This window comes from Eucyclogobius newberryi, unplaced genomic scaffold (genome assembly GCF_026437365.1).
Source record: "Eucyclogobius newberryi isolate DKJ021-1_F unplaced genomic scaffold, fEucNew1.0.hap1 SCAF_6, whole genome shotgun sequence".
Taxonomy (NCBI): domain Eukaryota; kingdom Metazoa; phylum Chordata; class Actinopteri; order Gobiiformes; family Gobiidae; genus Eucyclogobius; species Eucyclogobius newberryi.
Window position 1 is genome coordinate 12,273,746 of NW_027316278.1, and position 26,388 is coordinate 12,300,133.

At 43.3% G+C, this 26,388-nt stretch overlaps 1 protein-coding gene across 4 annotated transcripts in view; it reads right to left on the reverse strand.

Moving 5' to 3' along the window:
* tet3 (tet methylcytosine dioxygenase 3) overlaps positions 1–23,239 on the reverse strand; it is a 37,417-nt gene extending 14,178 nt beyond the window's left edge. Inside the window, exons 1-3 of one of the 4 annotated variants that reach the window (XM_072433953.1) lie at positions 22,821–23,239; positions 22,155–22,214; positions 2,570–5,183 (exon numbers count right to left, since the gene is read on the reverse strand). In XM_072433953.1, the coding sequence (XP_072290054.1) occupies positions 2,570–5,135 (2,566 nt within the window). In that variant the 5' untranslated portion in view covers positions 5,136–5,183; positions 22,155–22,214; positions 22,821–23,239. Of the gene's footprint in view, positions 1–2,569; positions 5,184–8,227; positions 8,916–9,533; positions 10,093–10,965; positions 11,134–22,154; positions 22,215–22,820 lie in introns of those variants that run through there. The other 3 variants (XM_072433950.1, XM_072433951.1, XM_072433952.1) reach the window with 3 other exon arrangements.
* Between the last annotated feature and the right edge of the window lie 3,149 nt (positions 23,240–26,388).

Consider the following 26,388-nt stretch of genomic DNA (forward strand, 5'->3'; position numbering starts at 1 on the left):
ACTAATTAAACAAGAGACAATGAATCAAAAACAGTTCTGCATTAACCATAAATGTGCTTCTTAAACAGCACGAGACCACTGCACACCACCAATGATTTGCAGATCCACTTACTGACGCTTCACAGGGAACTGCAGTGACTTTACATTCCCACAGAAACTCACAAACATGTCAGAGTTCCCACACGCACAGACGAGACGTGGGCATTAAGTGCTGGGTGTGGTGCCAGTGGAGACTGGGCAAAGCCTTTGGTGCTGCTAATGACTCAGGATGTAGCATAAGTCTATGGGGGAGTCGGGCGTGTCTCTAGAGTCAGCTGTGTTGATGCTGTCCAGTACTAGCATTTAGTCTAGTTAAGATTCAGGTTCATAAAAGCAATAGAAATGAACATATTCTACCTTTGACTGTATAAATAGTGGGCAGTCGATTATTCAAATTATGGCATTATACAGTTCATTAAGACTTTAAAATAATGTTTAATCAAATAAAAGTTGAAATATGGTGACTGAAGGCCTCTAAACAGATAATAGTATATTTAGGAATAAAGTGTATTATTGATAAAATGATAAAAATGATTTCTGAGTGTGTTTTACAGTCTGTTTGATCCAGATAGCGATTACGAAAAGTTGCCATCCTAGCTTAAAACAGATCTAAACCAGGACAAATCTAGACTTAAATGCAGATTAGCCATAAACTGATAGAGGGCATTGATAGATACAAACAGCAGTAGCCTCATTGTGTTTGAGAGCCAGTGCACTCGAGGCATCGGCTCTGTATCCGTTAAACATTGTCAGAGTTGAAGAGTGTTATTTGAGGATACATGAGGTCACATTCCTGTGCAGTTAAAGGGACGCTCTGACTGGGAGTGGTCTGGATCAGGAAGTCGAGGAGTCACAACATTCTTCTGCAACAGTGTGTTTGCTCCAATCACAGCTGCGGAGAGCCAGAGGTGGTTCTCAAGCTCTGGTGCAGGGGCCAGAGGTGCTACTTTGGGTCCTTTTATAGTGCAGCACAGTTAAAGGAATAACATTGACTTGGTATGTGTTTAGTCTTGGTTTATGCCATTTCCTTCTGGTTTACAACACATTAGAATTGGTTTAAGTTTAGGCTATATTTTTGTCCAGTTTTGGAAAAGTTCTGGTTTTGAAACGCTTTTTTCTGTCTTAATCCTAAACGTCTCAACAGTTTTATCTCAGTTTATAGTCAATTTAACATGTTACTTCATAAACCGCATCTGAATACTTTCACTGTACTCTATTAAACCTACAGTAATGATGTCTTAATGTTGAGGGGGAAAAGTACTTTCTCTGAACCCGTGTCTGCTGGGTTTACTGCAGCTGCTCTGCTCCAACTGTGAACCAGATTTGGAGCAACAAACGCCTGTTCTACACAAGTCATTTAAAAGCCCCATTAACTTCACCGCATCGAGTTTATATACACACTTTGTAATAACCACAAATAGGGCTGGCACTTATGTTCTCAAACTATATCATGAAAGCCTCAAACGGTTGCGTAGTTATGAATAGGAATACTATGCATATGCTCTATTTAAATGCCATTAATAATAGACATTTGGTTATAGTCGAGCAGTCAAACCCAGCTCTAATCCCAAATTAAGTCATTAGAACCAATTTAAACAGAATTTAAACTATGTTTTGACAAACTTAATATTGCAATATGATATTTTATTACTAAACAATTTTGCACAAAAAAAGAAAAGTACTGTACAAAACAAATATAACTTTATTCTGTGAAAAAGTAATTTGAATATCGTGAATTGTTGGTTGAATTGTCAAGACCTCAATACATCTCTAAGTGTTTAAAAAATATTCAATAGTCCAATTCCACTCCTTGCCAATTGATTTGTAGAAGAAGCATTTTGAAATACCTTTGCCTATTGCAAATTCATCACCTGTGCGGGAAACCCACGCTATCCCCTTTTTGTCTGACAAAAGCTCTGTTCTCGCCTGCCAATGCTAGCCACCACACAAAGCCTCCTTCTGCCACCTCTGCTATTGTTCTGGCCTGCTGCCTTACTGTGCTCTCACTGAGGCAGTGTGGATGGTGCAACACACATTCAGAGCCTCCTCCAAACAGCTCCAGCCGTGAAGGGCTGATAGCTTAATACAGGATCTATAGAGGATAAGGGGCAATTATCTTCTATAGTTACTGTAGGTTTGAGTTTTATTTTGTGGGGTTTTGTAGCACAGATTAGACAAAACAGAAGTACAAATCCTACAAAATAATACACTTCTAAACTATATCTGAATACTTGTAATGGTAATAATACAATAAACAATCTACTTCTTGGTCCAAACCCCTCAGTTATGAGAAAGTGAAAATTGGGACAAACTGAAAATGAATGACAATTGAAAGGTCAGTGTCTAAAAGAAACATGTTCTCAAGTTGTCACGCCAGTTCCAGGGCTTTCTTCCAAAAATTCTGGGAAACAATTTGGTGTAACCCCTCATTCTAGGATCAGTGTACGAATGAGCAATAACACATCTAATTGCAGGAATGTAAAACAGTATATAAACAAAAGTATCTTAAAATCCCACAAACCAAACTCACCCACACAATTGCAGACTGGGAACTCTGCCTGTAGGTCCTTGGAGGGGGTGTCGAGCAGATTTTTCGTTGGGGTGTCCAGGTAGCGCAGCGGGGACTCGAGGAACCCTTTGAGAGATGGAGACGCTGGGAAATCCTTGGTCGGGGTGTCGTCTTCTGAGTAGCATGTTGTGGACAGCACCGATATATCGCCGGTCGATTCAAACTTCATGCGTTTTGGGAAAGGGGAGGACGGCATACAGAACTTATCCTCACCGGCTGGCTGCTGCTGCCTTTCTGCTTCCTGGGGCAAAGACTGGGCACACGCAGCTTTCTCACGCTGCTCCTCCACCGGGGAATCACCACTTTCTTTACTTTGGTCTCCTGACTCTTTTGCATCCATGTTCTGATCGTGCGTTGAAGATTTGGACTGGTTGGTTGACGGCGGTCCTTGGCTCTCGTTTTGATTTTGGGACTGGCTTGTTTGAGAATTAGCGCTCGCCTGCACGGGCTGACTTCCAGGTTCATCCGAGCCCCCAAATTCAGCCTCAAATTGACGGATAAGATCTTCATACTTTGGGTCAATATTCATGAGATTTGACAGCGATGACCGTTGATTTGTGGACATTGAAGGGGTGCTGGTGTTCGACTGGGTTTCACTTTTTGTCGTCAAATTAATTGCGTTTTCTGAATTGGTGGAAGATTGGGTCAATAAGGATTGGGGTACCTGAGATTGGGCTGGTGCTGGGGGCATCACAGCAGCCTGGAAGGGACCACTGTGAAGGGGCAGCGTGGGGAGGGCGCCTGGGTTCAATCCACTTAGAAGTGGACTGAAAATTGGTTTCTTTTGCGCTGATATTTGATTTTGGGGCATGAAAAGTGGCACGGACGCTTTCTGCTTAGTTTTCTTGATAACTATTTGTTTGGGCTTAGGGGGTGGCGGTGTAAGCATGCCCCCCATCATATTCATAACAGGGGATCCTTGGATGCTTTTCCTCCTTTTAGGTTCTTTAGGTTCTTGTTTAATTGCCATATGTGACATGGCCTGCTGTGGGTCCATCTGCGGCCACCATTTCTTCAAGTTTTGGCAAGTGTTCATCGCATGTGGCCCCGGGAAGCCAGGGGAGTGGTTGGAGAAGAGGTTTCGTTTGTAGTGAAGGTGCTGTTGAAGAGCTGCCTGAGTGGAGTGGCGAATGGCTGCTTGATTTGGAGACAGCGGCGTCCCGAGATAGTGCTGCTGACCGTTAGCCATGCCATAAGGATCCATTGGGTAGTGCTCGCTCAAATCTGACTCTTTCTTTATCTTGTCCAATGGTATGTTATTTTGGGGATGGATGTTCACATTTTGATTCAAGTGTTGCTGTTGCTGAACTGGGAGTCTGAACGGGGCATGGGTAAATTTCCCACTGTTGTCGCCAAGCAGTTGTTTAAGCTCTGACATTGGGTCTTGGCTGTTGTGGGGTGCAAAATGAGCTTCAGACTTCATACCCATCCACATGTTCCTCTGTTCTCCTTGGCCTGTGCCCTGCTGCCATTGCTGTTGATGCTGAGGGTGGGGGTTGAATCCTGGAGGTTTCCCTTGACCCGGGAAAGGCGAGGTAGAGGACCGAAGAGGGGCAGCATGGGGAGGCGGACCTTGGGACTGCGGCCGCTGATCTTGGGTGGGCTGGACTGCCTGGAGTCCAGGCGGGACGGACTGAGATCGGGAGAAGGAGTGCCCTATACCGTTTGGGGCGTGATTTTGGAGGTTATTTTGGAGGAGGTTATTGTTGTAGTGGGGTTGACCTGGAGAGCTTGTAGCCTGAGAACCAGATAACTGTGTGAGGGCTTCAATCGCGATGGCTGTCTGTAGACTTACATTCTTCTCCTTGGCTATGGACAGCACCTGTGGGGAGCAGGGAATGGGCGGTTTGGAGCGTGGGACTTGCTGCGGATTACCTCCTTGTTGTTGTTGTTGTTGATGTTGATGTTGTGGGAATGTAAAGGACCCCCTGTTGCCATTTGTCTGCTTTGTTTGTGCACTGGATTTGTTGCATGGAGCCTGATCTTCATTTGATGCCAACTTGATCTTTTTCTCCAGCCACTCCAGGTAGTCGGGACAGTCAGGCCCATCGCAGTTGCAGTTCGGGGGCTTGTGTCCATGTTTGGCTTGGCTCAGTGCAGTTTGTAGAGTGCCCAGGTCGTCCGGGACTTGGCAGCTTCCCTTCACAGGCGCAGCAGATAGTCCCACCTGGTCTCCCTCACCCATTTCTTGGGTGAATTTCTCATACAGCTGGCTGGTGTTCTGCTGCACGGGGGCGGAGGAGGAGGTGGACGAAGGTCGGGACCCAGCATTAGCAGAGAAAGCCACCAGATTGCGTGCATCCTCTATGTCTGCATGGTGCATAGATTCACCGGTGCTGTTGGGTTGACTGGTCCAGTTTTGAGGCTTTTGGGTGTCGCTGACCTTGGGAGGCCCTGGCACCCAGACTTGCCTCTGCTGCTCCACTTCCATGGGTACCTCATCATCATTAGCATAGCGGTTCACCCCATTGGCCCCATTCAGGCTCGGTGCGCCTTCTTGGAGGCGGTCATGTGACCCAATTTCCATCTGGCCTCCACTTCTGGGGCCATCCACCGACGTGACACTGCAAACAGTCTGAAAGACAAAAAAGGTAAAGTAAAAGTTAGAAAAAGGAAAGCAAATCCAGAAAATATATTGCTGGACTTCAGAGGACATCACAATATTCTATAACAATAATAATAAAATTCACACTTTACAGGACACACAAAGTTAATTTAATTTATTGCTATAGTGAACATTTGCACATTTTGTGATTTGGTTGGAAAATAAAGCTGTTTGTACAAAGTGTGGTTATTATAAAATAAAAATGGAATCCATTACTAAATTAATGTATCTGTTCAGTTTCTTCCTTTGACAAAAAATCTGCACAATTCTTTATCAAGATCTTTATCAAAAATAATGAATATTAAAAAGCATGAACACTCTTGCTCTCACACACACACACAATGATAGTAAGTGTTTTAACCAGTACAACAGTTGAGGATTTCACAATGCATGGGGTTAGTCAGGTCAGTCTTTGGTCACGTGACTGTTGTTTGTAAATGAACCAGGGCGTCAGATCAGTTGAGCGCTGCTAAACAGGGAGGTGAGGTTCCACAGGTCACTCAAGTCTGGCAGTCTGATTGTGAAATAAAAAACACTATAGATACAATTGTTTGATACAGGTTTGACTCACTCAAAAGGTTTCACTCAGTCAAACAACTCCAGACATGCTACTAAAGTCACCACTATAACTAAAAAATGGACTTTAAATTATTTCCCAAAGCTTTAGCCATTTAACTAGAACTATGAAGATAATTTTCCATAAAAATAGCGAAATATGTTTTAAAACAGTCAGTTCCTGGTCAGATCATTAGAGTCATGTTTCCCTTTAACCTATGGTCTGCAGTGGGTGGTTTTTTGAATAAATGGGACAGGTAATATAAAACAGACGTCTAAACGGTATAACCTTGTGTCTTTATGAGTATCTCACTTTGTCAAACCAGGTCAGTGTCAGGTATCCGTAGACCACATTGTAAATATGTATTCATGGAGTTAAGATTCTGAGAACTCGATCTCTTAACTGTTTAACTGGTTTTCAGGCAAAGATTGTCTGCTCACTACAAATCATTGAGTCGCCAGGGATCGGTGAAGATATTCCAAGGACATACACAAATTATTGACAGAGTTCAGGTTGTGTCTATAAAATGTCTCTTCTATTCACACAGCTGAGCAAAAGAACACAATGGTGCTCTTAAGTAAAAATGTATGTTTACATAAGACTGAGGCACATAGTCCAGTGGCAGGTAACAGGCTCTTTAAATATATTGGCCAAACCTTAATATGAATAATACTGGCTTTTGAAATACCAGTCAGTTGCTTTACTGTTCGTCAAACATCATTTCAATTGTTTGCTTGGTGCAGTAGGAGTCAGCCAGCTTCCCCATCATTTGAATTTTATTTAAATGAGCCTTTGAACCAAGTTAATTACAGGCATCTTTTGAAAGCACCTTCTGTGCAGTGTGCATGTGTCTCAGGGGGGTCCTGTGTTGGTACGCATTTACTCTGAGAAGAAAGGAAAATATTAGGGACAGTCACACTGTTCAATTTTAGTTTGATAATTATTGTTAGAAGAATAGAAGAAACATCATCAGAAAAACTAGAAAGATCTTGTTTTATTTTATATTCCCATTGTTTAATAGATTACTGTTCCTTTTATAATATCACCAGCTTTATTTAAACACTCTAGGGGTGGAAAATATTGACGAAAATGTATTTATGATTTATAATAAACACTTGATTTGTTTTTTGGTATAACAATGTTCAGACGATATGAAATCAATCCAACAGAAATGTGTTAAAAATGTCTTTAAACATATAAATTGAGGTTTAATCATCAAACAAATGGGAAATGAAGAAATCTAACATCATTATATTTTTAATTATCTTTATTTTTAATCAGTTTTTTGTAGCATTTTTTTACTCTAAATGATAAACTCAATATTAAAAATGTGCATATCTTCAATACAACACTCACAACCTTATCTACATTTTGATATATCGCCATCTCCAAATCAAGCCTTTTGATTTAATAATTCAATGTATTGATTTTGAATACCTAGGGAAAAAAGGGGAGTAAAGTGGGGGTAGTGATAGTAGCAGTCAACAGCCGGCATGCAATACGTGAGGATCCCCATGTCCGCTTGCATCAGTGGCATCAGAGAAAGGTGGGGGGTGGTTATGAGAACTGCAGTGTCGAAACAGATACTGCAACACGGCACCACCAACCATCGCACAATCACTCACTCTCTGTCACGCTTCTGCTTCCTCTATCCATTTTTATTTTCATTTTTTTTCACGACAAAGTCCACAGGCGGAGCGGTCACATGGGTTTAAAGCGCCAGAACCAAAACACGACTTCACGCACGTTCACATTTAGCGGCAAATCTAACCTCGACTGGTCTGAGCGATGACAACATCCTTCTCATTTTGTCATATGTGCGCTCCTTTGAAAGCACTACCGACGCCGAGGACAAGACATATGAAATGACCAATGTATACGATTAATCGATAAACACATCAAAATCAGAAAGACAAGTTTTAATCACAATTGTGCATAAATTTAAGCGGTGCAGTGCATCAACATCAAATCCTTTTTAAAATCCAGCAGGCAATTCAGTTTAGCCTCAATCCAGAAGAAAGAGAAGCATACTTAGTAAAACAAAGCCAAACCACCGTGGAAAAATTAATCTACATCTTAATGTATCTTACAATGTCAAACATATTTGTAATTTTCTTGAGACAACCGCAAAACCCTGCCTGAAAGACCCTGCTGAACCAGGCAGACCAGACCGGCTTCCCTTTAAACTACACATGAAATCACATATTCAGCTGTGACAATATCTTTAAAGGGGACAAACGGTAAGAAGCCACTCGGAGTTGGCAAAGACCGGGTTAAATCCAGCCAGAGTGTAGACAGCTGAACCTAAATCCCAAACACACAACAGACCCTGTCCTGCCGCTTTGCCCTCCTTCACCCCCCCCACGCGCTACCTCCTCCCCTCCCCATGGCTCCCTTTGCGGCTTCTGACAATATAAAGCCGGTTTAAAGCTCAATGCCCCAGACATCGTATACTTACATGGTCCTAAACGTCCGGGGAGAGCGGAAAACAGTACGGCGCATGTGAAAAGCTCGCCCGTGTCAGAACTCCTGGTGTGGTAGCGGTCCTCTTGTTGTCGCGCGTCCTTTCTATTGCGGTTTACACATCAGATCCAGCTTAGAGAACCGTGTAGTCGCAGCCAGCCAAACGCGCACCTCCCCCTTGCAACGGCACACGCGCTTTTCATTCTTTTAGCGTTTTCTTCATATGCCTTTTTCCTTGCTTCTGTCTGCTCCTCCCTTCCCTTGCGTTCAATATCCTCTTTCTTTCTGTCGGCGGCTAACACATGCATTCGGCGTTTTTTTTTTTCTTTTTTCCCCCTCTTCTTCCCTTTTGAGTCCAACCCCCCCTTAACCTCCTATGTCTTTCTCTCTCTCCCTCGCGCTCTCTCTCTCTCCTCCCCTCTCAGCGCAGCCTCTCCCTGTGTCTCCTTTCCTCTCTCTCTCTTCCAGTTTGTGTGTGCAAAGCGAGAGGCCATTATCTGAAGCGCGGCGGGCACGTACGATGGAATGGAGGAGTGTGCTATGAGCGGCGCACGGGGGGAACCGGCGCTGCAAGCCGGCGAACGCAGCCTCGGAAGCCGCAGTGGCTGAATGAAACGTTGACAAATCCACCCGCCTTGTGTTTCAAACCGAACACTCCATGATCAAACCATAATCTTTTCCCACGGTTTTCTGTTTTTCTAAAGGGGCTGAGAGAGTGACCGCCGACAAGCGACCAACAGACTCCGCCAACATCAACACAGGAAGAGGAAAAAGCCGTAAGGAAACGGTAAACGTCAAGTGTTCAAGTCGCCTGCACGCGTCTCCTTCCGCCAGCTTTGATCCGTGTTGTCCAGATTTAAGTGCCTGGTTTCGGAGCTGCCCCGGGCCAGGGGACAAGAACGGTTAACACCGCTCCATTTTCTTTCCCCACGTTCCAATATCCTCCACATCGAAGTGCCAAACATGATCATTGCCTGCCTGCGCTCTGCCAACAAGATGCACAAGCCAGAAATCAGGCTTGGGGATTGAGCGTCTAGAAGCGAGGTCTTAGATAACAAGCGCATTCGGTGTGTATCGTGAATGATTATGTAACCATACAGTATATATAAAAGCATAGGAATCACCCGCACGCACAGCCGATAGACGGCTTCGGCGCATCTATTCCCAAAGACCCATTCATGCAGCGATTGCAAAAAGGCACGCCGCTACAGCAGCCATCGCTGTTCACAATTGTCATTTGCGTATCACGAGATTCATCCCTTGTCTGCCACTTCCTTCCGACAGCAGCGCTCTCTCCTTACCATTACTTTCCCTTGGTGTCATCCTCACAACATCATCCCTGGAAACCTCTCCTCTCCCTGGGCTGGTCGGCCTTGTGCGGTGCCTGTCCGTGGAGCTTTGGCGCATGGCGGTGGCATTGGTTCGCTGACAGTGTTGAGTAATTCTGCGATATATCACAGGGCTAAACATCACACCGCAGCTCTGGATTAGCTTCTTTTCTGTGCCCGCCGCAAACGCTTTCTGCATCTCTCCTGTTGTCATTTTGCCCTGCCGATTACGCCTCTCTCTTGTTTTGCTTTCAGAGCCGCTTGCACATCACTGACAAGAGCCTGTTTCATTACTGCTGCTTCTGTCTGTTTCCACTAGCTGCATTGGCCAAACACGCTGGTATAAATGAGATTCAGGAGTATGGAGGGAGTCAGTCGGAAAAGACCAACGATGCACACGAGCTTAAGCCGTTTAAAGCGAGCAGGGAAGGAACCAGAGCACCAAGTAGGTCAGGTGATCGCGGAGAGCCAATCTGAAAGAAGGAGGTGAGAAGTGTGTGGCTGTGGCGTAGTCGTGTCGTCACCGGCGTGTCTCACCAGGAAGCACGCCCGCTCTTCTCTGCTATCACCACCGACCACGCGCTCACCAACGGACACTGGGAAACCACGTCTTTGCATCGCGTCGACAAAACTCCCCTGAAATTTGCCTTAACCCCAGTGTCACATGGGCGCAAACAGTTCCTCATTTCAACATTTCGTCAACGTGCTCCAAACCGTCGCGCAAGTCAAGACGTTGGGGGGGAAAGAGAGAAACGGCACATGCTTGGACCAGAAACAGGTCCTGAAATACATGTCGCCACCCAATCTACCAATTCAAAAGCATGAATTGATTGTGGTTAAGAACATATGAATAAAGAGGAAGGAAAAAGCTGTCAAATTTGAATATTAACTGTATTTTTGTCAGCGGCACACGTGGTAATTCTGTGTATGTCGATCTCGATTAACGACGGGCGATAACAATAGACCATATTATGTCAATCCAACAGAAATGTGTTAAAACAGGCCTTCAAATGTATTAGTTAAGGTTTAATCATCAGAGAAATGTGAAATGTCTGTCAAATGAATTACAAAAGTACAGAAATATCACCGTTTAACCTTATTTGAAAGTTTATAGCATTGCATTTTCACATTGTTATATTTAATCAGCTCTTCTTGTAGCATTTTTGACTATACACGATATATACTGTAAAAGTAGAAAACAAACCCTAACCTTTACCTCCACACAAAGCCAAAAAAGATCCATAACTCAGATTAAAAACATAGCCTTCACGCTGCCAGATCCACACTCTACGTAACTCGACGGAACCAACTCGACGCCACAAACACGTGTGAGGAACCGACAACAAACAGCCGACCAATTCTTATCAGTGAAGGAGAAGTGAGACGAGCGAGGAGCCGCACTTACGGTAAACCTGCTGTAGCCCGGCATCGAGGGAAGTTCTTCAGCTTTAACCCATAGAAGAGTCCTAAATGATCCGTTTCTCTCGCCCTCTGAATCAGTCTGTGCTCATTCTACTTCCATTCCAGCTCAGATCTATCGGTTTCCCAGCAGCAGCAGCAGCAGCAGCAGCAGCAGCAGCAGCAGCAGCAGTAGAGCAGTTAAATGTCTTGTTTGTAGGAGGGATGACTGACAACAGAAGTCCATCCTCAGAAAGACGTGTGTGGTGTTTTTGACTCAGTATGACTAAGCCTTAGTCATCAGCTTCTTTCTGAAAATCTCTGTTTTCATGTGTCCGTTACCTCTAGTGGGAGGTCGCCAAAGAATTAGGTGAAACACTTTGATGACAAAAGTGGTTTTGATGTGGTCTACCGATGGCAGAAAGTGTCAAATCATTCATGTGTTACAGGAATAGAAACAAAAACTGATGATTAAAAGCTTCTCAGTAACAAAATGACTACATTATGATTAAAGAGGAAGGAAACCGTATAGGAATTTCTGCGCTATCTGCAGTTGTTTCCAATGTTTATTAGAGTTGCACATGTTTCACAAAATGGAAACTACCAAGTAATAAAGGATGTTTCACAAGGGTCAAAGCTGTGGTGCCCAAGAGGGACAGTGATTATCTCCATTCATCAATTCAAATCCTCTAATACATTATGCTTCCCACAGTCTCATTATCTATATGTTTTTAATGAGGACAATCAAAGACAACCAGCGGTGGAAGACGTACTCAAGGTAAAAGCAAAGAAGTACTAGTTGTACTTCTTTGTCAAAGTATTTCACAAACATTTTTTAGACTGTAAAGAAAGTGTTAAATGTGGCGATCTTGATAACGATTTTTTTCTCAAAGGAAGCGACTGATCAGATAAATTTATTCAGTAATGGATTCCATTTTTATTTGATAATGACCACACTTATTCAAGTCTTAGTAAAGCACAGAGACTTGAACAAATAGTTTATGTTCAGAATGATTCAGTCTTAGTAACTAACCCTAATCTTAAAAGATATTGACTGAGTCTGAATCATGATTAACAAACAAAATGTTCTTCATGCTTTGTTAAGGCAAATTAAGGCATAGTTATTATAAAGTGGTACCAAATTTACTAAAACTAAAGTAAAGGTACCTGTAAATATAACACAGTACTTTCACTTTTGTACTTAGATACTTTACACCAAGACAACTCTTCTTTTGTCTCTCTTTATGAAGCTTCTATTGGAACTGCATTCATTGACATCAGTTGAACTCGAGGGTTTAAATGTCAGTATATTTGTTTAGCTGGAATTTAAAAATATATCACACACATATTTCACATTGTTAACATGACTGTCGGTTGAACCCGTGCAGTCCTCACATGACAGGGAGCATCGCAGTCATTTAACACTGGGCCCCTCCCCCGTCCCATCGCTGTCAGCTGACCGCACGCACCCCGCCCACCTCCCTCTCGACCCGCGGCGCCCCCCGGACTAATGGCATCAAGGTCATCTGATATGCCTCACTGGCCTTTCTCCTCCTCCACCTCCTCCACCTCTTCCTCCCTTTCACTTCCTCGCCCTCCTTCCCTGATCCCGAGGCGCACACTCGCAGAATGACAGAACGCTTTGGAAACGCTGCAGCAGACAGAGGTTTTCCCGTCGCCGTGTGGGCCCCGGCTACATGTGTTCCTGCGACGCGAGGCTGCACGGAGCACACGGCTGGGGCGAGCGTACAGTATTGGATTGTTCACTCGGGGTCGCTGGGTTTATTGGTGGGAGGGACAAGAGGCTACAGTCACTATTCAGAACTAGGTGGAGTACTGTATATAAAGCGGTCCAATAGAACAATCAAGCTTTAATAAGATCGTTCATATTTTTAGCTTCATGTACTAGTCGCATGATGTGTAAGAGGATAAATAAACTAACCTTACAAATAAACAAGTAGGCTTTGTCTAGTCGAATAAGGTTTTTCTCATTTCATTACTATCTACTGATGAGTTTATTACAACGTATTGCCACAAATGTTAAATACAAGGTGATAATGTTTTCTTTGTGTACTTTTGCCCTTATGTACTTACTGTTTATGGATCCATCTGTCTGTGAGGAGTGGCAGACTGTCCACATGTTGTTCATATCCGTGTAATCACCATGTGTTTTCTCAGGCCCGTCCCGCGCTCAGTCCTGCCCTGAGCCTGGACGCTGTGACGTTCAGGTGTTTGAGGGTCAAAGGGGGGAAACTCGCAGCGTGGGACAAGGTTTCTCAACCAGGGGAGCGGAGGTCTTTAAGCTTTAAGAGTTTATTTGAAGTGTTGGTTGTTTCTTGATATTGGACCGAAGTCTGAATGAAAGGGAACTATTTGATATAGGGAAGTTTAAAAATGACTCTGAGATGGTTCAAGATTGTTTGTTTTCTATCTGAATATTATATGAGGAGATTTTGTTGTTTGAATGAGGGCTGGAAACGAGACATTAAACATTTTTGTTTAAATTCGCTATTGTTTCTATAACACTATAATGTTTTAAAGGGGCTGTACCCAATTTCTTCATGTAATAAAGTAAAATATATATATTTTTTAGTTTTAATTAATGAGTTTTAATATTTTTTTTTATAAAGGGACATGATAGATAGTCAGAACAAAAGAAAAATGATTGCACATTTAAGGGTTTTAAAAATGCAAATTTGCTGGAAACATTTTGCTAATCTTCCCAAAAATGTTAGAGTTGCTGTGTATGAGGAAGTTGGGAGTTTTGGATGACACTTACAAGAGGAATAATGACTTATGGCCGCAAACTAGATCAACCTCTGTGTGACTCTGCCTCTGATAAACTCTGTTATGATTAATGAAGGGAGTTTTTCCAATTCGTGCTATTCTTTGGCCTTTGATGATAAGTTTGACGGGAGGTGCTGCTGTGGAAGATCTACACTCGACCTAAACTGGGACTAAATCTACTTTCAACTTGGTTAGACATTTGACTGTAGCCAAAGTGCACTGCACAGTATTTCCACACACAGGCCACACACACAATGTTGCCTAGACCAGTGTTCGTTTGTGTCCTACAATAATGTGAAAGCTCAATACGACAAACCGATGAGGGTCGTTTCCATAAGCCTCTGCTGCACTGGGCTGTGAGATCCGGAATGATAGAAAAAAAAGAGCAAAAAGCTGAATTTGCATGTTTAAAAACTTGTAAATTTTAAATTTTTTTCTTGCTAAATTGCTGTTTTTTCCAGGCAGAGTTGCATATTTAAACTCGGAAATTTGCTGTCCTATTGTTTTTCTTACATCTCTCGCGGCCCTAATACAGTTTTCCCTCAGTTCAGATAAATTGTTAAAGCATCTATTTGGAACCTACACGTTTTCTCTACATCTCTAGAGTTTTATTCTCCGCGAGGCCGGAAGAGAGCGGTTGGCATGCTAATATTTGTTGGTTTTACAGTGACGGCAAAACTCGAGTTGTGAAAGGCGCTTATAAACTCACTGCGGTGAATATTTAGGATGCTCAGAATACATTTTGTAAGTGAACTATACTATTACAAAGAGTTTAAAATAAACTAGATCTGTTTTTCACATTTTAAAACAGTAAAAATGAGGTACGTTTCCATTACTTGCTTTTTAATCGCGCTTTTATTGTGGACGTGAGCAGCAATGACCATGTAACTTCCTTTAGCGAATCACTTACATTTGCGTAAACTAAATTTGATGGTATTAAAAGCATTGGATATGATGTAAAAAAAACCAGGAGGCTCTTAAGATGTGGAGGGTTTAGATCCACCGGTGCAGGCTCATCGCTCTGACATTTGGCACGTGCAAGTCGCCACGCACGTCCCAGCTGAGGGAGGGGGGAGGTCGGACCCCCGAAAGCAGCACTCACAAAGAAACCCTGGAGGAGGAGGAGGGAGGAAAGGTGGTGGAGGACGGGGGCCGAGGGTGGAACTGCCAAAAATAATGATGTGACGGGACGGGGAGGAGTGAGGGAGAGGCTGGCTTTGTTTTTAAAAAGCAGCTTCTTTGTGACTGGGACCAAAGGAAAAAGGCGATAAGTGTCTAATAAATCCACATCGTCGGATATTGTAGAAGTGTTCTGGCTGGAAACAGACTGTTGTTCCAAGTCCTAACCTTTAAAATATGCAGAGGTCTTAATTGAATAACGCTCCCGTGGGGGGATGAATATGAATTAATTAAAAATGACTGTTGTTTGTTTGTCTGGTTTTGGCTTAAATGTAGGTGATGAATAGATTATCATACATTTGAACTGTTTAAGCATTTTGTTACATGTTGTCAGCGTCAGTGAAGACATTTTGACTTATGTTGTTCTCTCACTAACTTGAGCAATCTGTGCGAAGACCGTTAACATCAGATGAGATTTAGTGAGTGACAGTTTTAGAGGTGGGGCAATATATCGAAAAAATGCATAATATATATATTGAATGTTGTTTTGAAACAAAATTTGAATATTGTGCAAATAATTTAAGTTGTATAAAGTATAAAATTATATTTCTGTACTTTAGTGGGCAATTTTACAGTCCATTCACATTTGTTGGACAGTTAAGCCAGACTAAACCAGGACTAAACTAAGGACTAAACCAAGGACTAAAGCAAGACCAAGGAGTAAAATAGGAAAAAATTAAGACTAAAGCAGGTCTTAAACCAGGACAAAAACAAGACTAAAACAGAACTAAACCAGGGATAAAACCAAGGACTAAAGCAAGACTAAACCAGGACTAAAGCAAGGGCTAAAACAAGACTAAAACAGGACAAAACCAGGGATAAAACCAAGAATAAAACAGGACTAAACCAGGGACCAAACCAAGACTAAAGCCAGAATAAACTAGGTCCAAACCAAGGACCAAAACAGGACTAAAGCGAGACTAAAACAGGACTAAACCAGAGGCAACCTCAGGACTAAAAGCCAGGCTAAACGAATCGAGATATCATCCTTGTTAATATCGTCAGCCAGGTTCGTCTTTGTTTAGTTTCCAGATTTATCAAATGTTTCTGATTTAAAGAGCAAACCCAGCTCTGCAGTGGCTCAGTGCCAGCCTTGTTTCTCTCTGGACTCCGGCTAAGATTAGCTTCCCATATGTTCAACTCAGGCGTAGCCAGTCTTAAAGGCCCAGTGCAGCACAATTCACCTCTCTGTACAGTATAGATGTACGAGCAATGTATTTGAATGAGGCAGTGGAAAATAACAAGTGTGTAAAGCATTTGTGCATGCATTAGAAGTTCTGTAGTGAAAAGCTTGTTGTTGAAGCATTGCATGATAAAATATTAATACTTTATAACAGGAAGAACAAGAGAATAGCTCATAATTAATATAATTTACTAAATAGGGTCGGACGATATTGACACAAATGAATATCTTGACTTTTTTTTATAGTATCCCGATAACAATATTCCAACAAAACTGATTAATTGAGCTTTGATTATCAGATGAATGTGAAATGTCTGTAAAATCAATAATAAAAATGCAGAACTATAAACTTATACCCTTAATTGAAGGTTTAGAACGTTGCTTTTTTTCATTTCTATTGTCAATCCGCCCTGATTTAAGCATTTTTTTTAAACTATAAACGATATACATGATATTCAAACGTTCCATATCTTAAAAACAACATTCACAACACGATCTAAATGTCTATATATGGCCCGCCTCTCGCACTAGTTATTCATTCTCTTCACACGGCCGCTTGTATGTTTGAGCGGTGCGACGGTGAAAGGCCAAACAGCTGGGCCTCTGCGTTACATAAAACCCGGCTGAGCGGCATCGACCAGGATCCAGGACCGTTCAGACCGGAGCTGGTGCCGCCGGGAGCCTCGGAGCAGCTGCAGAGAGCACAGAGTTAAAAGGCCGGAGCAACAGCTGATGGCTCCTCCCCGCAACACGCTCGCCATTCATTTTTTATTAACTGCGGCACCGGGCGCACGCGGCCTCGCAGGACTCAAACGCAGACATCGTTGCATCATTATTGGCCGCGGACTCGACGCACAGGCAGACACAACGCAGGCCTGGATGGCACGAGGGGAGAGATACTTAAAGACATGTCTCCTTCATCAATGAATCAACGATGTGCGCGGTGATGAAAAGAAGGTGATGTCGTGACAACGTTCTCGTGACAATCTGCCATTTCGGTCAACTCGACATGTCAGGATACAGTCTTTTTCTCTTGGATGTGCTCAAATGTGTCTGTAAATGTCTTGGTTTAGGTTCAAGTATCGCACAAAACGTGATTGGATCCTAAAATTGAACTCGTTTGGGAGATTGAACCAGACGTTTCTGTTTCGTTTGGTGCTCATTTTTGACAGTGATGATTGAGGCAATGCACTCAATATTCAAATGTTTTATGATATTGTATTTTCCAAACCAATTGTGATATCGTCCATCTTTCCGTTTATATTTCCCACCTGTACGTGTCTAGAAACTGTAAATTGGCAGCCCCAGCGCTAACAAAAAGGCAGATTAAAGTGTTCAGTTACTCCAAACACATAATTAGTCTACTACTTAAAAATGTGACACCATCGACCACTTAATCGACTAAACGACTAAAGAACTACAGACAGACAGAAATTAGAGATAGTTGTAACACACGACTAAACTGATTTTGGTGCTTCTTGCTTTGGTCCTGTTTTAGTCCTGGTCTTGTTCTGTTGCAGGTTTGGTCTCGTTCACAACATGCACAGACCACTCGAAGTGCGCTTAACAAACTAAACTCTTTTTGTCTTAACCCCACAACCTGTCAGACCCCTCGGTCCCACACAACCTGTCAGACCCCTCCGGTCCCAGTCGACAGCAGCTAAAAGAAACGATTAGGTCTGAACGGAGGCGTCTAGAAATGTAGCATTGTCACCAAAACTGTGCAGGTTTAATTACCGTACTGATAAAAACAGCAATCACACGTTTAACTGTGACTCAAACTCAACTTATTGTGATATAAACAGCCATTAAAAGCACAGTACATTTAAGAGTACTTTAAAGATTGTATTGAAATCACTTAATTTAGCTTCTAAAATAGTGACAATTATTATTTTTTTGATATTTTTTTATCATATTGTGACCCGACTAATCAGTTATAATCTTGACTTTTCTATATACAACCACACCTTTGTCAAACATAGACGAGCGACAACTCATTTACGTCCAGCATTTCATCTTCGCGCCTATAAAAGTAGTAGTAGTAGTAGTAGTAGTAGTAATAATAGTCGTAGTACTTTCACTTTAACACCGCAGGTCAAAACAAAACACCACGTGCTGGTCCGCGGTGGAGGGACCGTAGTTTGTTTTCTCCGCTGAGCTAAAACGAGTGAGTCAAACGCCCTCAAACACATCTCTCCTCGTCTGCCCTGTCTTTACACGACACGCGTCCTTCTAAAGATGTGTTATTGGTTGTTATTGGTTGTGTTATTGGTTGTTTGCGATTCAAATCCAGACGCCTCATTCACAGTTCCCGACTTTTCCTGTCGCGCATGTGCAGTAAACGTAGTGAATGTCCTGCACGATCGGATTTTAGACTATGTACACATAAACAGCAGCACACTTTCGAGTTCTGTTTTTAGATTTTAGTTTTAGCTGTAAATATGGCTCGAACGTGAAACAATACATTTGGCATTTGGCTGCACATTGATCTGTGAACCTGGAGCGGGTTTGTGTAAATGTCAGACAGCCGAACACACTGTAATTGAGTCTTGGAAGAGGTAGTATATGCAGTACAGTATGATTAAGAGGGTAACTGGGGACATATTGCACAGATTCGTACCACATTTTCCATATTTGAACTATTAAAGCACTATATAGTACAAACCACAGCCACGGTTTCGTGCAGACAGACTGGAAACCTTATAGAAATTCAGCGAAGCCAAGAGTTTTTCACAGAGATGATGTCAAAGACTCCACTTCCTGTGCTGCAGCATGTGCCAAACCACTCACAGTCACTGCACACACATTTACACTAATATTATGTGAGCTGCTGCTGCTGCTGTTTTTGAAGTATGTGGAAATCATTTGATCAATTTCACAAGAAGAGATTAATGTCCTTAAGGCTGGATGGTTGCAAGACGAATACAAGATTTAACAGTAAAATCTAATTTGTTTATTACCAAGATTACAAATATATCATTTACGTATGTGTGGAAAAAATGGTAATATTAGACAAAATCCTGCCTGTAGCAATCTTGTTTTATCGTTGTTTAGAACGCCAAAGTCCAGTGAATAAGGCAAAGACCGGCAAAGACCGGCTAGCGATTATTAGATATCAGATCTTACATGTGCTTAATCGGTTAACTTGTTGCCGCCCTACATTAACAAGAAGAATGGCTTAATTGAGTTGATTTAATTAGGTCTTGAGTTGAGAAATGTTGAACTTTTTCCACCAAAACATACGGAAATGTCTCGGACATTCCCGAAGCAGCACAACAAATGACCAACAAATGTGTGCGCTCTGAAATCCACCCGCCGCTCCATACGAAGCCCCTCCGTGCTCAGATGACGGACTGGAGCTAAAATTAAACCATGATGTCATCAGAAACTCAATGTTGCCACGGAAACTAGGTCAGCGTTAACCCTTTGCGTTCCAAGTCGGGGATTCCACCTTTAGCCAAATGTATTAATAATAACCCGATCGCTCCGTTTGCCATCGCGCACACTTCTCAGATCTTCTAACGCCTCCGATGGGTTTTCTGTAACGACCGGCGCTGGCGTTCTGTGAAAGACGTGTTTTGAAAGGAAATCCTGTTGCCTGAACGGAGGAGCCAAATATCACGCTCGTGTAGTGTAGTGTCTGTGTTTTGTGAGCTGCGGTAACTTTGGGTTTACTTCCTGAACCTTGAAGAACTTGAGAAATGCCAAGACTCAACTTGACTCTTTCGAAACCTAAATAACATTATGCCTTTTTAAAGCTCATCTGGAAGACTTTTACTGTTACTATTATTGAAAACGATGAATTACTGTTCCAATAGTATGAGACCAGCTTTATGAAATCAAACTTTCTGAATGCAAAAGTAAAAGTTATTGTGAAATAAACAGACACATAAACATTATCAACTTGTTTGGAATAAAGAGACTTATGTTTGCTTCTAAAATAGTCACAATTCTTCATATTTACGATCATATTGTGACCTAACAAATCATAATTATTGATTAACTGAATAATCTTGACATCCCTGATATGTACTTTTTTATTTTAGTCATTCATAATAGTGATTGTTGAGACCGTTTTCAAACTATAGATCTCCTTCTGTCAATAAGCCAATACTCTTGAATTGATGTTTATGGTGTTATGGTTTAAGAAATATCTTCTATTAGTGACAAAAAGGTTCATATTCTTGCTATATTTATCCAATCAGCATCATAATCATCACAAAGATGGGCAATATTGACCAAAATTCAGTGTGGATTGTCCCGATTATGTTATTCAGATGATATTATGGGCAAAAATGTGTTAAAACTGGTATTTAAACATATCAATTGAGGTAAAATATCAAGAAAATTAATCCCAAAAGTGCAAAAATATCACCTTATATCCTTATCTGAACGTTTACAACATAACCTTTTACCTTATATCTAATCAGCTCATTTTGTAGCATTTCTTATTACAAACAATACAGTCAATATTCAAGCATATCTTCAAAACAACATCACAATATTCTCTAACCTCTAATACTCTCCAAGTGTATTTATTTAAGGTAACAAGAACTGCAAATCTGCCCTTATAGACACCACCCTTTCACAGCTCTAAACCCAGGTGACATGTAGACGCTGTGTTGGTGTCGTGTGAACACATTAAAGCCGAGCGTCGTCAGCCTCCTACAAACAAACCACACACAATGGTTAGACGTCTTCTCATAACACTCCCAGCTCCTCTTTCATTGACAAACAGATGGCCGCGTCGTTATTGCACAGCAGAACGCCGCGCGCACACGGACGAGTATCACCGGTCCGCACGGCACAAAGGTGAACGTTTGGTGACGGAAACGCGGCGCCGGTTGATCTTTGGACTGTAGTTTAGCTGCGTTTACCTACGAGACGTACAGTACATGAGCTTGTTTAGTCGGTGAGCGTCGCGAACGTATGAATCTAGTCTGATTATGACAAACGGTCTGAACGAACGTCATTTTACCTCAAGTTGCGGTTCATTTGCATAAGTTCAAGGCAAAGCTGTGTGTTCAGTTGGACTCTTTAAGCCAATCAACAGCTTATTTGCTCAATAAAAAACCTTGCCGCGCCGACTTCCTTCCCACATAAACACAAACACGTGGCCCGGCTCGGAAAGCTGTGAAAAGGAGCAAACCAGGACGGACGCGAGCCACAGATCACTTTAACCACCGCCGCGATCACACCTGCAGTAGCGATGGGGCGTACGCATGCGTGACCCACTGACTTTCACTCCCGTTACCTCGCGTGAACCCGGCGGATCAGGGACCGCCCCCCCGAGCTCCCTCTCGTCGGGCGCCCGCACATGGTCGGCCCCGCGCACCAATCGGCAGAGAGCGTGGGGCGATTTAAACGGCCGAGGTGCTCGCAGCTCGCGGAGGGAAGGGAACGAGGCTGAGGAGGCTGCTGTGCTTTTCAAAGCGGCGCGAGACGGGGAAATGTTGGGTTTCGGGGAGAGCGATTTAGCGGCGGCTTTAGCGGAAATATCACGGTTACATAAGAGGCTTCGGCGCGACTGTGCGTTCTGAAATGTTATTTAAGGACGCACGAGCGGCTCGACACTATTCAAATACAGGGGTGTTGAGGAGGCAAACGCAATGGAAACGTATACAACAAAACAGCAACTAAATTGTTCTTTAAAGACAACTAAGCAAAGGAAATTCATAAGCAACCATTGTTAACTAAAAATGTTTAACTGAATAGGAAAACAACAAAGAAAGTTATAAAATGCATACAACAGGTGCATCAAAAACACATATATAGCAATGGGATGAAGAAAACTGACATTTGTACCGCCACGGCAGACGTCAAATGACCAATATTTACAGGTTAAATGAGTTGATACAGTGCGAAAGTATTTGCGACAGGATTTCAGAACACCAAAGCCAAATTAGCTCACTAACAGCGTTCTAGCTTAAAAAAGCGGACATCACCGGCTGTAGCTGCATTAACATCGCCCTTTCACACGAGCCACATTCACATCACGAGTCAGAGCACTAATAAAACACACACTGTAGTTCCACTGTAGTTCTTACCTCCTCTGTCAGATGAGCCGTCTCCCAGCCGACTGCACCGCCGTCTTCAGGATAGTCCACCTTTGCAGCAGTTCAGCGGAGGAGGAGGTGAGCAGGACATAATGTGAGAGATGAGAGCAAAGGGAGGGACGGGGGGGGAGAATAACAATCAATGAAAATAATGCGACAAGGGCCTCGTCAGAACGCACTGCCGGTCATGACAGCGCCAGTCAAAGTCAAACCTACGAGCGTTATTGAATTAAGGCGCTCAGGTCGTTGCCAGGAATGGAGGAAAAAAGCGTCTTTCGCGAATAGTGAGCCGGCACTTCCCTCTGCTGAGAGGAGGGAGAATTCAATTGACTTAGAGGCGCAAAGATTCACTCTGGCTATGATAAATTACATAATATGAGTCTCGTGACCTGGTTTCCACCGTGACGTTTAGGTAAATTGATAAGCAAAGCGATTCAAATTGATCAAACAGGGACACGACATGCCTTTTTTTTACTCCTTCACCGGCTGTCTCAATGTTAAATGTGTTTGGTCTTAACACACACACACACAGAAACACACACACGCACACAAACACGCACATGCACGCCGCCCCCTCGCCCTCTTTTTAGTCTTATCACTGTTGTCCCGCCAACCTCATCTCACCCCAGCCCTCCTAAAATAGTCTTGCATATTTACCCTGCGTTCCCGTGGGCTGTCTCGGCGTATGGTCCAGCAAGCGGCGGGCAAATCCCCATCAGAAGAGTGCCGGCTCGCTCCGCTATATCCTCTCCGCTCGCTGCTCGCTCAAACGTATCGCTCAGCAGTGGCCGGTCCTTCCCTCACTCGTCTGCGCTCCAGCAGCAGCAGTAGCAGCCCATTCAGGAAGCCATCTTGTGTTTTTAATCGGGTTTTGCGCGAGTACTAGTACGCACGTTCCCCCCCCCTTTTCTCTCTCTCTCTCTCTCTCTTTCACCCTCTTTTCTGTGTCAATCTCCCTCGCTCGGCCCTCTGCTCCTCACTCCAGCGCGTGAACCGCACAAACACACACATTCAGCCAAGAGGAGCCTTCTCTGTCTCTCTTCCTCTTGTGTGTGTTTTGTTTTGCGTGTGTGCAAGTGTGTGTATGTATGTGTGTGTGTGTGTGTGTGTGTGTGTGTGTATGTATGTGTGTGTGTGTGCATGTGCATGTGTGTGTGTGCATGTGTGTGTGTGTGCATGTGTGCGTGTGTGCATGTGGGCGTGTGCGTGTGTGTGCGTGTGTGCATGTGGGCGTGTGTGCATGTGTGTGTGTATGCATGTGTGTGTGTGTGTGTATGCATGAGTGTATGCATGTGTGCATGTGTGAGTGTGGGCGTGTGTGTGCGTGTGCATGTGTGCATGTGTGCATGTGTGAGTGTGGGCGTGTGTGTGTGTGCATGTGCATGTGAGAGACCAGAGCTACCCCTCCCCCTCTGGCTCTTTAAACATACATGTGCTACATACACACTCAGGAGGAGAGACGTCACGGCTACGGAGCACTCACAAAGGCGCCGCGTCCGCCAATCGGGAAGCTCGCCGGGCGCTGCTGCTAGGGTGAATTTCGAGGGGGAGCGATTGAGGACGTCGAAAGTATCCTAAAAAAAAAGCAGCTTTGGAGACAGGGATAGCCTCGTTGACGGAATGGATCGTGTGTGTGCGTGCGTGCGTATCTGTGTGTTTGTGCATACACGGAGACGAGGTTGGACAAGAGGCCGTTTGCACGGAGGGGGATGGGTGGTCGCCATGGCTGTCAATTATCTCCTCGAACTCGCCTTCCCTAAACAATGCCTCTGGTATGTGGTATCACTGTGCACCATCTGTGCGGGGCTCGCTGCAAAAAGTGGACTGGACTGCACATGTTTAACAAGCGCACACACACACACACACACACACACACACACACACACAGAGGGAGTGAGTCAGGGACAAATGACAAGCAGAAAAGGAGGGTTACACAGCACAGAGTCATGTGCTGAGTCAAAAAAGTAGAATCATGCAGAAACATGGAGCAATAAAGTGTTTTCCTTTGCGATTCGAAAAACAGAACGTCGACACATAAAAGCGACTACACGCCCCGAGTATAAAGTACAGTAAAAAGTCATCATCATCGCTCGCTCCCAGATTACACGTCGTTTCCCAAAAAAGCTTTGCCGACATCGATTCCCAAAGCGAGAAATCCTCTTCGCAACCACCGCCGCCTTCTTCTTTTAACGAGAAATCTGCGACAATCGGAAGAGCGAGAGGAGCGGCTAAATTGGACGGCGCCATCGTCGCGAGCCCGTCGGAGGAAGTGAGCGAAAGTTCAGATGGAGCGGAGACGGCTGGGTTCGAAAAAACCAGACGAGAGATGGCGGAGAGAAGAGGGAATCGAAAATAGACTGGCTCAACTCCTCGCCTGTGTGTGTGTGTGTGTGTGTGTGTGTGTGTGTGTGTGTGTGTGTGTGTGTGTGTGTGTATGTGTGTGTGTGTGTGCGAGGAGTGCGGTGACACAGCGTTCGTGGTGTGCGTCTGTGTCTGGCGTACGCTGAAGGAAATCCCCAGCTCTGACGTCATGTGGACACGTGCGCCGGCGTGGAGAGTGTTTACGGCCCGGGCCAGAAGAGGCGTCTCAATGTGGGTCCCGCTGCCCGCCTAGGTACAGGTGCACGGGGACGGGAAGAGGAGCCGGTCCAAAACACGCCGCGCTCAATGTAGAGTCGTGAAGAAGACGAGTGGGGAAGAAAGTGTACGGAACAGCGCTGACGCTTTAAAGGCACAGAGAGGAAGGCACGAAATGAGGAGCTTCATAGAGTCAACTCAGGTCGACTTTGGTTTGGAAAAGGAAAGTTATAATGTTCCTAAGAAATGTTTTTAGGTATCTGAACTTTACATCATTTCTATCTGTACTTTCTACTCTACTACATTTTTGAACTGAACTAAAAAAATAAAGAGTACTTTTCCTTACTCACGGCATTGGCTTTATTTTTAGCATGTTCATGGTGACATTCTGCCCAAAGGTTTTGAGTTCAAGTCCCGGCACAAAAAATTACAAGAAAATTTGAAAATAAATTTGAAAATACTGTCGATGGAACGTCTTTGGTCGACAGTATTACACTGACATAACATACTTACAACATAATTACAGGACTACTACATTTGACTTGCATTTGACTCGTTACTTTATTTAGTTTTGAGCGTATAGAGTTTTTAACTTCAATACTATGTGTCTATTTATACTTTTAGTTGAGTCATTTTTTTTCATCTGTACTTTTACCATGGCAACAGTGTGGGATACAGGATGTGGTTTTCAGGCCGGGGATTAATCACTCCTCATGATGCTGTATTTTTGGACAAGTACACGGTTTAAAATTAAGATATGATATTAGGTTAAAGTTAGACAGGAGCAACGAGGAGACATATTGTGTTTTTTTCAGGTACATGGTGTTGAACTATGACACAAGAACATCATAATTCTACATGTTGTTCATTGTAAACAGCAATGTCTTTTACTCTATTATTTGGTCAATGTTGTCTTGATCAACCAAATGAAATTATTATTGGGAGATTTTAAAAGGTTTATCACAACAACAGAAAACAGCAGTCATGAAGTGATTGAATGGTGAGTTTAATCTGGCTTTTCACTGATAAATACACTATAAATACACTATAAATGCCCTGTTCAAAGTAGTTTTCTGTATAATAATGTGTTAATCCGGCGATCGCTTGTCGCTTTTCGGTACAGACATGTGGTCAAATCATTGAAACCTGTTTAAATAAGCTGTTTTCTATTAAGTTTAAAGAGCTAAAGCAGCTTGTTGGGCCCTGATATTGCTCTTGTGTACTGTAAACATCACGTCTGCATTAACCAAAGAGGGCAAAGCTTGAGTTGAATAATACCAGGGTTCAGCGCGAGGTCAGAGGATGTACAAAGTGTTGGTTGTAAACTCCACAATAGAGAGGTCGTCAGCTGCATGTGCCGTCTCCTGTGCTTTGTGCAGGTTTGACTGATCCGATACGAGACTTTAGAGCCGAGCACCAAAACATAGAGTGAATAATTGTACGTTCGGGCCCTCGTGCTCCTGACGCTGACACGGCGAGTCCGCTTTGTTTATGGCAAAGCAAAGCTGTCGCACGGAGATCAAATGTATGTGTTACGGGAACAAAAACAACATGATCTAACCATTATTCACAATCACTAGCGATGAGTTTAAAGCCCTGTCCCTGTATGAATAAAGGCTAAAAATAACAAGGGATGAGACGATTATCA